The 13,974-nt window shown below is 42.2% G+C and overlaps 1 protein-coding gene and 1 long non-coding RNA gene across 2 annotated transcripts in view; one reads left to right on the top strand and one right to left on the bottom strand.

The window, feature by feature from the left end:
- LOC134062096 (cytidine monophosphate-N-acetylneuraminic acid hydroxylase-like) overlaps positions 1-13,974 on the bottom strand; it is a 146,763-nt gene that overhangs the window by 82,889 nt on the left and 49,900 nt on the right. The window contains exon 3 of the mRNA XM_062517979.1: positions 7,336-7,570. Within this exon, the coding sequence (XP_062373963.1) occupies positions 7,336-7,570 (235 nt within the window). The remainder of the gene's footprint in view (positions 1-7,335; positions 7,571-13,974) is intronic.
- On the top strand, positions 623-2,000 carry LOC134062479 (uncharacterized). Its single transcript, XR_009935461.1, has 4 exons — positions 623-707; positions 902-970; positions 1,105-1,189; positions 1,468-2,000. It is a non-coding gene; the product is annotated as an uncharacterized LOC134062479 (long non-coding RNA).

Below are 13,974 nucleotides of genomic sequence, written 5' to 3'. Positions count from 1 at the left end.
AGGAAACAAGTGGTGTACTGGATGAAGTTTGATGGACTCTTCTGATCAGGTAAGGAAAGGTCCTAAATTAATGAATATCCACAATTACATTTTGATATATTTTCCTTTTTTTCAAGTCAATGAATCAACAATTCCAAGAGGTGAAACAATGCATTTTCGACATCAACCAGTAAATTTAGACGTGTATATTAGAACATTTTACACGATTAAATGATCTATAAAACATTTGGCCACTGTATTATTATTTCAGATGATCATGTTTTGACTTAACTCTTGTTTTGTCTGTGTCATGGTGATTGTAGGTGCTGCAGGTCTTCCAGCTACTGTTTGGAGAAGATATTTCCTCTCAATTTATGGAAGTAGGGAATTTTTCTGAAGGCAGAAATCAAGGATTCAAGAACCCAAGTTGGACTCTTGATTCCACTGAGACCACTGTGTGCATTTTGAAATGTTCCAAATGTGTAACACGTCCATACGGAAGAAGTTCCAAGCCCACAAGTGAGTTCACTCACCAGATAGACACACATACGCATATAACACTAATATGTGTGCATGTATTTGTGTCTGTAACGGTTAGTTTATCCCCTCCTTTCATGTGTCTGTTATGACTTTGTAGTGGGCTCTATGAACTGTCCAGAGCAAAGTCGGTCTACCCTGATGACACTCCCTGTTCCTTGATGGTAACCATGGCTGCTGCCCTCAACGTGGTGGGTGTGGACTATGTTATTGAGCATGCTCTAATTTGTTTGTCATAAGTGCTATGCAATTCATTAATCCAGAAAGTAATCATGATTATTGCAGTTACCTAAAAGTAGTCTTAAATTTGCGATTAGCCATGTTTTACCAATTCAGTTTGTTGTACAGCATGCATCATTTTGTTTATTCTTATTTTTATTGACAGAGCCCTCAGAAATAAACTGATATCAATAATTAATATGGATGGTGATTGTGGCAAGGGTGCCTCCATAAGGTAATTATCGTTTATATTTGTACATCTGATAGACTTACCTTGCTTATTTTTTTTAATTCTGTGATTTTACAGATTAATCAACAATAACTAATTGTATGGCAAACTTTTTTTTATTATTATTTTTTTTTTTTAAGGTGCCATCCAGAAGTCCCAGCCTGGAGCCAGTGGCTGCTATTGCAAGACTCATGGGGGATGATCTGCAGGCAAAGCTGCGATTAGGTATGATATCACACAGACATACTACTGCGCAGAAGTGTAGGGTCACTTTCAAATGGCCTCTCTATTAAACTAGATAAATAAATACCGAACATATCTAAGTGCACTCCCAAACTTTCTAATACAAGTATATGTTGTTCACATCTGCATTACTTATAACTATTGTGCCTGACTGGTTGTGTGGGTTTGCTTTTATGTGTCACACACAAGCGGAGTAGTTTGCATTGATTATATTCATGGACAGGGTCAATTGTAATGTATGCTTCCTTTCTCTTTCACAGACACTTGACATTTACTGCGAAAGGTACCATCAGAGCACCTCTCCCTACCCTGCAGGATATCTATACCAGAAAAGTACAACAACGGCCCAAAACTATTTCCAAAAGACATTTCACACCCTGACCATGGACTGTTTAAACCACTGAGGTCAAGCAGACGTCTGTTCCCACATGGCTAAAACAGAAAGGAAACAAGGAGTCTTTTCTCAATATGCTGCTCCATCGCTCCACCCCTGAAACATCAATTTCGATCTTGAACACATGAGGATGTTGGCTCAAGTTTGCCTGCAGACAGTCAATATAGACAGGTGTGTTGTTTTGATTTGATGTTTAGATTGTCGTGCATACAGTATCTTTACAATAATGATGGAACGAATTCTCATTTGGTTTTACCTACATTGGGATTAAAGGAACACTTAACCGTTTTTTCATATTAAACTACATTATTCCCTTAACTAAGACGAGTTGATACATACCTCTCACGTTTCAATGCGTGCACTCACTGGCTCTGGCGCGCGGCGCAATTTTGATAGCACTTAGCTAGCCCAATGCATTCATTAGGATACAAACAGAGATGAAGTTAGAAGCGACCAAACACCTCCATGTTTTCCCTATTAAAATACAGTTACACGAGTAGTCACACGACCAAGTATGGTGAGACGAAATAAAACGTGGTGCATTTGTAAGCAGGTAAGAGGGATAACTATATTGTGTGGCGCAATAACATTGGGAGCACTCCAAAGTGAAACTGAAAGTGCAGGATATTATTGCGCCACACAATATAGTTATCCCTCTTACCTGCTTACAAATGCACCACGTTTTATTTTGTCTCACCATACTTGGTCGTGTGACTACTCGTGTAACTGTATTTTGATAGGGAAAACATGGAGGTGTTTTGTCGCTTCTAACTTCATCTCTGTTTGGATCCTAATGAATGCATTGGGCTAGCTAAATGCTATCAAAGATGCGCCGCGCGCCAGAGCCAGTGAGTGCACGCATTGAAACGTGAGAGGTATGTGTTGATGTGGGGTGATTTTAATTCCAGAGTCCAAGGGGACATAGTGTCCTGGGGGGTATTCCATCAACCTCGCTAAACAAGGCGGCGCTCAACAGAAATAGCCTGGCTTGAACTAGTGTAGACTTCCACTTGAAGCTAAAGCCGTTCCATTAACTCAAGTTAGCTGCATCTTGCCCTCGTTTATTCAAACGAGGCTAAAATCAGCTTCATGTCTGCTCGTGCACGAGGTAGAAAAGTAGACCAAAACCATAGATTGACGAAAAGACGATACATGTCGTAAAATTAAGGCAAACTAGAAGATTTCAGTTCGATTTACAAGCGCCATCTACAGGATTTTCATCGGAAGTAATCAAATTGAACACGAGAGAAAAAAAATAGATACAGTAGTTGCCTAAAAATTGAGAATAACGAAATCGTAGGCCTAGGCCTACTGTAAATCGCTAAACAGTAATTATGATGGTTTGAATTGGGACTTTGATTGTCTTCACTCTGAACAAAACGAGTGAATAAGTAGCCTAGGCTATTTAAACTCAAAACAACTTTGGCAGCTCTTCAACATTAAAGACAACCTACGTTCTATTAAAAGGGTTCACTCTAAAATATTTTTTCGGTGGTCATAAAATAAATTAGTATTGTCCTGGGAGTATTGGGAGAAAACCTATTGTCTCCCATAAGCATTAGTTCTGCCAAAGTGTTTGTGAAATATCTGAAATGCGATATTGGCTTTCAATAGGCCTATGTCATTTCATATTTAATTTGTGTAATACAGTTGGTTTGATATCTGAACTATAGGCCTAATCAATAGACTATATGAAGCGGTTTTAATTATTATAGCCTTTACAGAATTAGGCAGGCTGGCTTGCCTCATCACTGACAGCCTGCCTACTGTCACTGAACAAGCTACTGTAGGCCTACATGACCCTTTATCAATAGTGATGCCTTTCATTAAAGAGTATAGGCCAACTAAACATGGCAATATTAATGTGTTAACATATAGCCTATGTAAATTCATCGCATGGGAACCGAACCCGAGAACACGCAAAACAGATCTCGGCTAATATCCTGTCACGCTGCGCATGACACCACGAAAGTTGTAGCCTACTAGGAGCAGAGCCGCAAGATTCCTTGGACCACACACAGATCAAGTTCAAACAATGTCATTTGGCATAATTTTCAGAAATTCTTTGAAACTAGCGAATAGGTAGCCTTAATCAATGCTTGCAACACTGTTGGAAAAAAGTTTCTCCTTCTATTTTTTAAGTTGTAGGCTATGGTGACGAAAGCACAGGTTGACGGAACCAATGGTTTGGGACTCGATTCCGACTGGTGTTTTTGTTTTGCAACACAGATTAATTTAGCTCGGCAGTTAGCCTGCCATATGTTACCCCAGCAACTCAGCTGAGATTCCTGTTAGCGGGAGTAATGGAACCGAACTCTCTCTAAAATTAGCGAGGCTTATCAAAGTTAGCCGCGATTTACGGTTAGCTCGCTTGATGGAATACCCCCCTGGATACATGAAATAACTGGCATTTTAAAAATAAAACAAATACAAATCTGCTAACCTTTATGGAAATTTATCACATAGGTTAACATAGGCATTCCAATACTTATATCCCCTGTATTTTAAGGAACAATTTATTTATTTACGATACATTATCATGGATTAAAGTTTTCCGTCGCTACGACGGATTTCCGTCAACCGGAGGCGCTAGATGTCAATGCGCAAATTAAATAAATGAATAAATAAATCAATGCGTTGGTGCACCTGCGTTAATGAACATTAGGCTGCTACTACTACTACCACTATTAGGCTGCTACTACTATTACTACTACTACTACTAATAATAATCATCATCATAATCATAATGATACAATAATGAACGAAAGAAAGTCCTATAGACCCCTGCTGAGCCTACGTCACTACGTTCGCTGGCGGCAAAACAACCATCAACTGCCATCAGCGACAACGCTAAACTCCTCCGATATGTCATTGTATTGTAAATCTTAGACATGACCATTTGGGACATAGTTATATATCCAATGATCTATACACCCGCCACTTCTCCTTACTGTATACGCTCGGTTTTTCAATAACGTAATTATAAATATCTGGCCATTCAACGGAGGGCAATCTTGCTACGTCTTCTTTCCATTCACTTAGAATGGGGATCTGTCAGAATGATCCCACCTGATAACGTACGTTTTTTCAAAGTTTTTTCAAATAATCCTCCCAATCCCGTACACTGAGTGTATGTACATACTGTTTTATATCGTTAGCCATTTCATCAAAGGTTAATTACGGACTAATTTTAGCCGCATTACTAGTGCTTTTCAATGGCCGTCTAACTTTTCTGCCGCCACTGACGTCACGCCACTCCGAATGTTTATCCGTTGTGAAGGGGTCTATTGAAACAGATGAAAGAACAGTCCTGATTTATATCCTATTGGAGCCGCAGCCTATTAGGCTTTTGTAGGTTAAACAAGCTATGCAGAAGTTCAAGAAAGCTGTTGTTTTTTTTTCAGTTTAATTTGTCTATGATTTGGGCTAATTGTTCTTCATAAAAGTAAAATTAAAATAAACAGTTGTTTCGCCAGTTGTAATTGTAGGCTATAGAATAGCATCATCAGGACAGACATCCACACACTAGCTGCGCAAAGGTCTGCGTTGTTTGCGATGACTTCTTGTCCGCACTTGCTGTGTAGTTCCCCGATCTCATCAAATTAGGCGTCGGCAGTGTTGGGGAGCTTAAAGATGAATTGTCAAAAAGAACATGAACTACTTTCGGTCATTATTAATATTAATAGAGTCGGGTGCGCCCGAAACGCAGAGACAGACTACGGGAAAGTGTGTGTCTGCGCCACGCCACTATTAGGCTATCCTACTGTTTAAGTTTAACTACTAATTTCTATAAAAATAATTATAATAAGCCAACAAGGTTAACTTATACAATTCAAAAGGATCCAGTAGCTTAGTCTATGTCTATAGCCTAAAGTTTGCCTAATTTGTCTTCTTCAAAGAGAAAGTCGTAGGTCCGTTTCCAATTAACGAAACTTATCCTATTACTGACGCGTGTTCTTATAAAAACGTCTTGTCTTCCAGTTAATGTTCTTGAATGTTTATTGTAACAAACAGCACAGTTCATACTTATACTGTATAATTGACACGACCAAAAACCATGAAACTCCTAACATTCATGCCGTGCATCACGTTCTTACCCAAAAACGAAATCCTCTTAAAGTGACATGCACCTAATTAAACAACATGTCCCCTAGGGCCTAATCACACTAAGTAAAATTACACCAAATTATATCCTGACATCAGAAAACATCAGAATTCTTTAGCATATTACATTTCAAATAAATTATTCCAAATCTTCAATAACAGAGGCCTATCTGACGGTAAATAACCTATGGCTGTGAGTTTTAATTGTTTTCATGCATGTCTGATAGCAGATGAGGAATGTTTTGGAGACATGTATTTTAGGCATAATGCTGGCCCTAATCTCCCCAATTCGGCTATGGCCGGCCCTGGGAGCACTCTTAATAAGCAACAGTCTGCAGTATTGAATAGCTAGGCCTACTTTAAAATGTGTTACTTGTAAACGGAGGGTACAATTAGTCTGTATGGCCCTATTTTACATAGGTCTACGCTAAGGCCCTTTGATTTGTATCACTTGCGTGTGTCATTTTTTTTTTTTTTTTTTTGGACAAAAAAAATTCAGTCAGATGATTGTTTTTCACTTTAATCCATGCATTATTCATTCGCAAAGAAAATGTATGTCCTTAAAGGTTGAATATTTCCTCATTTTTTCATTTAAAGCATTAAGAGCAATTTCCAAAAGATGATTTTATATTGTCAACTTTAGCTTGTGTTCCAATACATTTGGGCTTGACTGTATGTCATTATTTATTAGTTAAATGTTTATGATTGCTTTTTGTAATGTCTGCACCTTAAAGTGTCAAAGTGTCCATGTATATAGTTCATGAAATAAAAGTTTTAAATGCTACGGAATGGTCTATTTTTCTGATCCCCAAACTGATTTCTCAATTGTAACTCCTCCTTCTCAATAATGTCTCATAGCAATGTCTCCTCATTTGCTCTATTATTTCTCCAAAGGAGAAACAAGTTATAAATGAGACTACACTCAAACATATAGGAGATCTCCACTAGGTCTCCCCTATTTCTCCAAAGGAGAAACAAGTTATAAATGAGACTACACTCAAACATAAAGGAGATCTCCACTAGGTCTCAAACGAATATCTCTTTTGTGGCTCCTTCTTGTCTCATTAATATATGTCTCACCTATTTCTCCTAAGGCCATTTTAGGAGAAAGAACTGAGAAAAAAATGATACTTCAATGATCCTAAAATGATCCTTAAATGAGAATCTCAATTTTGCCTCCTGAGCAACAGAAGAGATACAAATGAGAAACATTTTTTTCCTCTGGGTTGAAGCAAGCTACTGTAGGCAATGTTCCAGAGTATTGAAGTTCTGGAACATTTCCCTTTGATATTGGACAGGTGTATTTTCTGAAAGACTTTAGCCAGATTTAACCAGATTTTCATCACTGTCCGATCAGAACACATGGAACTGGTTTAGTGGTTGTCCAGCAACATTGCTCAAAAAGTGCACCAAGTAAGGCAAGGCACAAAGCATATTCCTCTCAGTGGTGATTAATTTTATAAGCTTAGGCCAGATGCTCAGGAGGCCTTTGAATCAGTTTAGATGTTTCATGACTATTGCCCACATTTAATTCAGGTTTTACTGGTTTTGATATTTTACAAGGAAAAGGTTTTGATATTTTGTCTGTGAAAATGAGTAACTTGTTGTTTGTTTAGTGCTGTCCACTGACCTGCCGTCCATGTCCTCGATGTCCTTGATGAAGACGCCTCCTTGGTGCTTGCACTGGTTCCTGCATGCTCGCAGCTGACCCTCGCTGCTCTTGTAGATGATGTAGCACTTCCCATCCACAGGGCTCTTCTTGAAGTTGATGCCGTCTTTCAGCGACCCGACAGCCTCGGAGTCCAGGGTCAGCACGCTCTGCGCAAACTGGGATGCCATGGAAACAGCCAAGGCTTTCGTTGAGCCTGTTGCAAAAAAAAGATGTCAACCATCTTGTTAGTTAAATAAAAAAATATGTATAAAAAATGTCACACACACACACACACACACACACACACACACACACACACTATGAATAGTAAGCTAATCTACAGAAATTCTGCTGTCATGAACATCAGAAATTCAGTATTTTCTGTTTTTATATCAGGACATTATACAATACTTTGGTGTTCCAAGGTATACTGTTGAAATGTTATTTAATAAAATGTATATTTTCCAACCAATAACTACCCCCCCCCCCCCTCTATGTATATATATATATATATATGTCAAGCAAAATCAGAACAAAAGATTTCACGCATGATTTAAAAAAAATGCTTTTTTCAAGAATGTTTGCGTACAAACAAAGACATAGCCAAAACTAAAGTAATGGACTTGAAACATCGACCGGAGTTGCTGTGAACACATAGACAGGGCAAAACCCAGAATGATCTGATTAAAGTCACTACCAAACTTTTCTCAATCTATAGTACTTTTCGCGTAAAATCCATTTCTGCCTGGGACATTTTTATATCACGCACTTTTATATCACTACCAAACTTGAGAAATGTTTGGTAGGCCTAGTGACCTGAATCATATCGTTCTGGGTTTTGCCCTGTCTACGTATAGCTGTCAGCAGGGCATGAAATTGGCACCCGCCAACACGCCAAAATGCGGAGAGGCGTCCAGCTGCAGCCTGCACTGTCAGGCCCCCTGCACTGTCAGGCCGGACAGGCCCCCTCCACTGTCAGGACCGGAAGTGAGGGTTTTTTTTCATGCGTCCCCAGTTCCGCGAAGATGAGAGAAGAAGAAGAAAATAGTTCGTGAGTAAAGATAAGTTAACGTCGAAAACTTGTCACGTTAACTTACCTTTACTCCTCACAAACTCTCTTCTTCTTCTTCTGATTAATGGCGGATTATCTGCACAGTTTGATAAAGACGAGCTTAACGTTACTATTTTTCTGTGACTAAACGAACGGTTTCTGATAGATCAAGATGGACATAAACACATAGAGCAGGTTAAAATAGTGGTTAATGTTTAAATCGGTTGCTTGACAAGTTAGGACCATGAAACATTATTACCTGCCAATTATGAGCTTATTTCATAAAGGCTCGTGAATGGTGTTTTACTTTTATTGCTGCAGCTTCATCTGGGCCGCATATAGATAGATGATAGATAGATAGATACTTTATTGATCCCCAAGGGGAAATTCAAGGTTCCAGCTGTTACACTTAAAGCTGCATGTTATGCATTAGTAAGCGAATTAAATCACGCACACACTGAGAGGTAAGTTTCACTCAACTTTACTTCATGGCGTCTCCGTTCCGAACCTGCATTACAACGTCGGCCACTGACGTCATCAGTACATGACATTCCCCCCTTACTTGAATTAAAACTCTAATGTCCCCTTTACATAAACCATCAGTTAGGCTACTTGAACAATAACCATAATGAATCAAATCATCATCAACATTCTCTGTCAGAATAAAACATTCTTTTCAAATAAAACATTTATGCCTCCTAACACTGTGCATACATCTTTTAGACCATACACATGAACATATGCATTCCTATTAATTTCATTCATTTCATAACAAAGCTTGTGAATCTCTGGGGCATTTTCACTTCTCTGCGAGGTCGCTCTGCCTGTACTGCAAGAGGTCGACATGGGGATGACCCCTTGGTGAGCGTCTCTGGTGTGGACCTCACAGCATGATCGGCGTGTGTGTTTTCTGTGTCATTCACCGTCTGTGTTTCATTTTCACCGGGTGGTGGTGTCTGCTCGGCTGGTGTGTACACTTTGACATGTGTGGTGTTTCTGGAGTACTGAGCTCCTGTGGGTGACTTGACTACCACATTGTTACCGTTCTTACTGATTACCATGTGAGGTGTCTGGTTAAATGTTGTTGTGAACTTGTCTGTCTTGTCTTGTCTCAAGAGCACCTCGTCTCCCACCTGCACTGGGGATTCTTTAGCTCCGCGCCGCTCGTCAGCATACACTTTGGACTTGCCCTTGCGTTCAGCATCAGTGTCCCGGGCCTCGAGGTCACTCCTCGGTGTACTGATGTCTGGCAGCTTTCCTCTGAGCTTTCTATTGAACAAGAGCTCGGCGGGGCTCCTGCCCGTGGTGGAGTGGTCAATGGATCTGTAGATGGTGATGTATTTCCGCAGCTCCTTCTGCCAGTCCAGTCCCTCCGCCTGTGCGATGCGAATCCGTTTCATGATCGACGCGTTTTGCCTCTCGACCTCTCCATTCGCTTGTGCCCATCTAGGTGTTGTCTTCACGTGTTGTATGCCGTTCTCTTGACAGAAATCCTGGAACTGTGATGACAAGAACTGTGGCCCACAGTCAGACCTGATAGAGACAGGCAGACCGTGGCGACTGAAGACGTTCTCTAAGCAGTCTATCACTTTATCTGTCGTCGTGGATCGCATGATCTCATACTCATAATAACGGCTGTAATAGTCTACAACTACCAGGATAGAATGTCCTGTTGGTAGTGGACCTAACAAGTCTGTGGCAATGTCCTGCCACGGTCCATCAGGGAGAGCTGTGGGTCGCAATGGTTCTGGTACGTCGGGCCGCGCCACTAGTTGGCACCCGTGACATGACTTAACATATTTTTCTGTCGCCCCGTACATTCCCGGCCACCACACCTTTCCCCTCAAATGTTGTTTTGTCCCTACAATGCCTAAATGTCCTTCATGAGCTAAGGCTAAAGCTCTGTTCTGTAGGGCATGGGGTAGGACAATCCGTGTCCCTCTCAACACTAACTGCCCGATGGTACACAGTTCATTTGCGATATGGCCATAAGCTGAACACTTTTCAAATCGGCCCGACTGTATCGCTCTTCTCACCTCAGACAGTTCTTCATCCTCTGCGGAGGCTCTCTCTACCTCCCTCGTAGTCAGTGCTCTGGGCGTCGCCTGCACCGCCACGAATCGCACGTATTCCTCTGCTCCGTGTTTGTGTGTCGTCTTCCTAGCAGTGTCCCCCAGGAGACGAGACAGAGGATCAGCAATGTTGTACTTTCCGGCTATGTGTATTACTTGAAAGTCATAAGGTTGGAGGCGGAGCACCCAACGCTCAATCCGGGCGCATGGCTTTGATCTGGGGCTATAGATCACCTCCAGGGCCTTATGATCTGTTACGAGGTCGAACCTCTTGCCATATATGTATGGTTGTAGGCGTTCGCATGCCCAAACCAGTGCCAGGGCCTCACGCTCCGTTTGCGAATATCTCCTTTCACAGTCTGTCAGGCTCCGGCTCACGTAACATATAGGCACCATAGCTCCCTGCTGTTCCTGTATCAGAACTGCGCCTATGCCCACTGGCCCTGCATCAGCTATCACTTTGGTGGGGGCATCTTTGTCAAAGTATGCCAGTGTGCCCGCCTCAGCTAACTTTTTCTTGAGTGACTCGAAGGCCACTTTCTGTTCTGGCCCAAAGACAAATGGCACCTCTTTCTTGGTCAGTCTCCGCAGCGGTTCTGAGATAGCAGCGAACTGGGGTATGAATCTGCTACTGTACCCAGCCAATCCCAGGAAACTGCGGACCTCTGAAGCATTCTCTGGCTCACGTGCCTCGACCAGTGCTCTCACTCTCTCGCTTGTGGGCCCTATTCCCTTCTCTGACAGTAATATGCCCATGAACACTAGTTTGTCCATCTCAAACTGACACTTCTCACCATTTAAGGTTAAGCCGCATTTCACCAGTCTGTCCAACACGGCGTGCAGTCGCCCATCGTGCGTCTCACGGTCGGGCGCGTGAACGATGATGTCATCCGATATGTTGGCTACCCCTTCAATGCCAGCCAGAGCCGTCGCCACCTCATGTTGGTACTGCTCGCTAGCAGATGAGACCCCAAATATAAGTCTCTTGTAGCGGTACGTTCCACTGTGCACTGCGAACGTTGTTATAGCTCTTGACTGTTCTGTGAGCTCCATCTGGTGGTAGCCCCATTTTAGATCGAGTTTACTAAACACAACTGAGCCATTCATGTCATGCAACAGCTCATCCACTGTCGGAATCGGATATCTTCCCCTAATGATAGCCCTGTTTGCCATTCTCATGTCTAGGCATAGCCGAATGTCAGTGTCTTTTGCCTTTGGAACTACAACGACTGGGTTTACCCACGGTGTGGGACCCTCCACCTTCTCGATAATGTCCATTTTCAGCAGCTCCACAATCTTCTTGTCGACCGCCTCTCTTAGGTGGAAAGGTATCCGTCTCAGTGGTTGTGCTATGGGCTCCACGTTGTCATCGATGTGCAGCCTGAGTTGCTTGGTGTTGAGTTTACCCACCCCAGTGAATAGTTTTGGGTATTTTCCCCTCACCTCTGCCTTCACATCAGTGACTGCTGCTACATCTACACCCACCTTTAGCACCCCTAGCTCTGTAGCTGTCTCCCTGCCTAGTAGCGGTACTCCTTGACCTGCTATTACTGTAAATTCTGCCTTGGCTTCTCTTTTCCCTATTTTCACATCACATGTGAATAATCCCTTCACTGGCAATGGTTCCTTTGATGAGTATGTGTATAGTTTTTTATCTGACTTGTATGACTTACACTTTATCTTTTCTTTCTTTAACCCTTCCCATGTATTTTCATCCACTATGTTGGTTGTAGCCCCTGAGTCAATTAACATTACTAGGTCTACACCCCCCACATTAAATGTTAATCTATCAGTGCATCTATTGTCCCGTACTACAAATGCAAAATCATCTTGCTTTTCTTCCTTTCCCGAGTCTACATATTTCACTGACCCTTTGCTAGCTTTAGATTTGCACATTTTAGCATAGTGGTCTTTCCCATTGCACTTCCTGCAGGTTTGTCCACGTGCTGGACATTTCTCATCTTTTGCAAAGTGATCTCCGTGCCCGCATCTAAAACACACTTTCTCTTTCCCTTTTTCCTCCCCATCACGTTTTCGGCTCTTTTTGGCCCATTTCCCTTTGGATATCTGGTTTACAGTCTCTATGGCTTTAGAGTCTGGGCTACTCACACGCATTGCCATCATCTGCTCTTCGACTCGTTCACACTGTGCCGCGATCTCTAGCGCTCTTGCCAGAGTCAACGTCGAGCCCTCCTCGAGCAGCTTTCTACGCACATATTCCGACGTGCATCTACTCAGTACAGCATCCCTTAGCTGGTTAGCCATATCAGCCCCAAAAGCACAGTCTTTGGCTTTCTGCCGCAAGCGTGTTACAAACTGCTGCACCGTTTCCCCATTGTTCTGTGATATTTGATAGAATGATTGGCGCGCGAACGCTGTATTCACCTGAGGCACAAAGTAGTTGTTCAGTGCATCCACTGCCTTATCGTAGTCCCCCGAACCTCCTGTGTCCTCGAGAGTAGAAAAGATATCCTGTACATCCGTCCCGGCGTGATGCAAGAGTAGTGCTCTTCTCCTAATTTTATTGTGGTCACTGACATTTTCCGCCATAATCAGTCCTTTGCCATCTGCGAATAGCTCAAATGCTGTTAGCCACCGTGTCCAGCGAGGACCTAGCGTAGCCGGCTCCTTGTAGCAATCAAACTTCGGCACGCTAATATTGTTGTTCTCCATCATTGTAGACGAACTAAACTCACTTCAGATTTAACTAATAACGAGCTTGGTTATCCTCGTCGCCAATGTTACACTTAAAGCTGCATGTTATGCATTAGTAAGCGAATTAAATCACGCACACACTGAGAGGTAAGTTTCACTCAACTTTACTTCATGGCGTCTCCGTTCCGAACCTGCATTACAACGTCGGCCACTGACGTCATCAGTACATGACACCAGCAGCTTAAAGGGATAGTTCGGATTTTAAGACACGAAGTTGTATGGGTTCCCTGTCAGCAACGTAGTGCATCAGCACTGACTTACCCCCGACAGCGTCCTGTGAGCCGAGATCCAGCCGGTTTTAGATCGTTTTTGATGCTGAAGAAAGTAGTCCGGCAAGTTTCTGGGGTCACGAAAGTAAAGTGTTTTTCTTCTCAAAACCATATGCGTTCAACAGAGTGATATATTTGCACCACAAAAACGTTGTCCAGGAAAAATTCAAACCTCGTTATCACTTACTTATTTTTCGCGATTCCTATCACTGCGCGCTACTGACAGCTGGACAACGTTTTTGTGGTGCAAATATATCACTCTGTTGAACGCATATGGTTTTGAGAAGAAAAACACTTTACTTTCGTGACCCCAGAAACTTGCTGAAGAAAATAGTCCGGCATCAAAAACGATCTAAAACCGGCTGGATCTCGGCTCACAGGACGCTGTCGGGGGTAAGTCAGTGCTGATGCACTACGTTGCTGACAGGGAACCCATACAACTTCGTGTCTTAAAATCCGAACTATCCCTTTAAGACACCACACACAACATACAATACAATGTAAACAGGAA

The sequence above is a fragment of the Sardina pilchardus genome, chromosome 17, assembly GCF_963854185.1.
Source record: "Sardina pilchardus chromosome 17, fSarPil1.1, whole genome shotgun sequence".
Lineage (NCBI taxonomy): Eukaryota > Metazoa > Chordata > Actinopteri > Clupeiformes > Clupeidae > Sardina > Sardina pilchardus.
The sequence above is the reverse complement of the archived record's forward strand: the minus strand, read 5'-3'. Positions and strand labels throughout refer to the sequence as shown.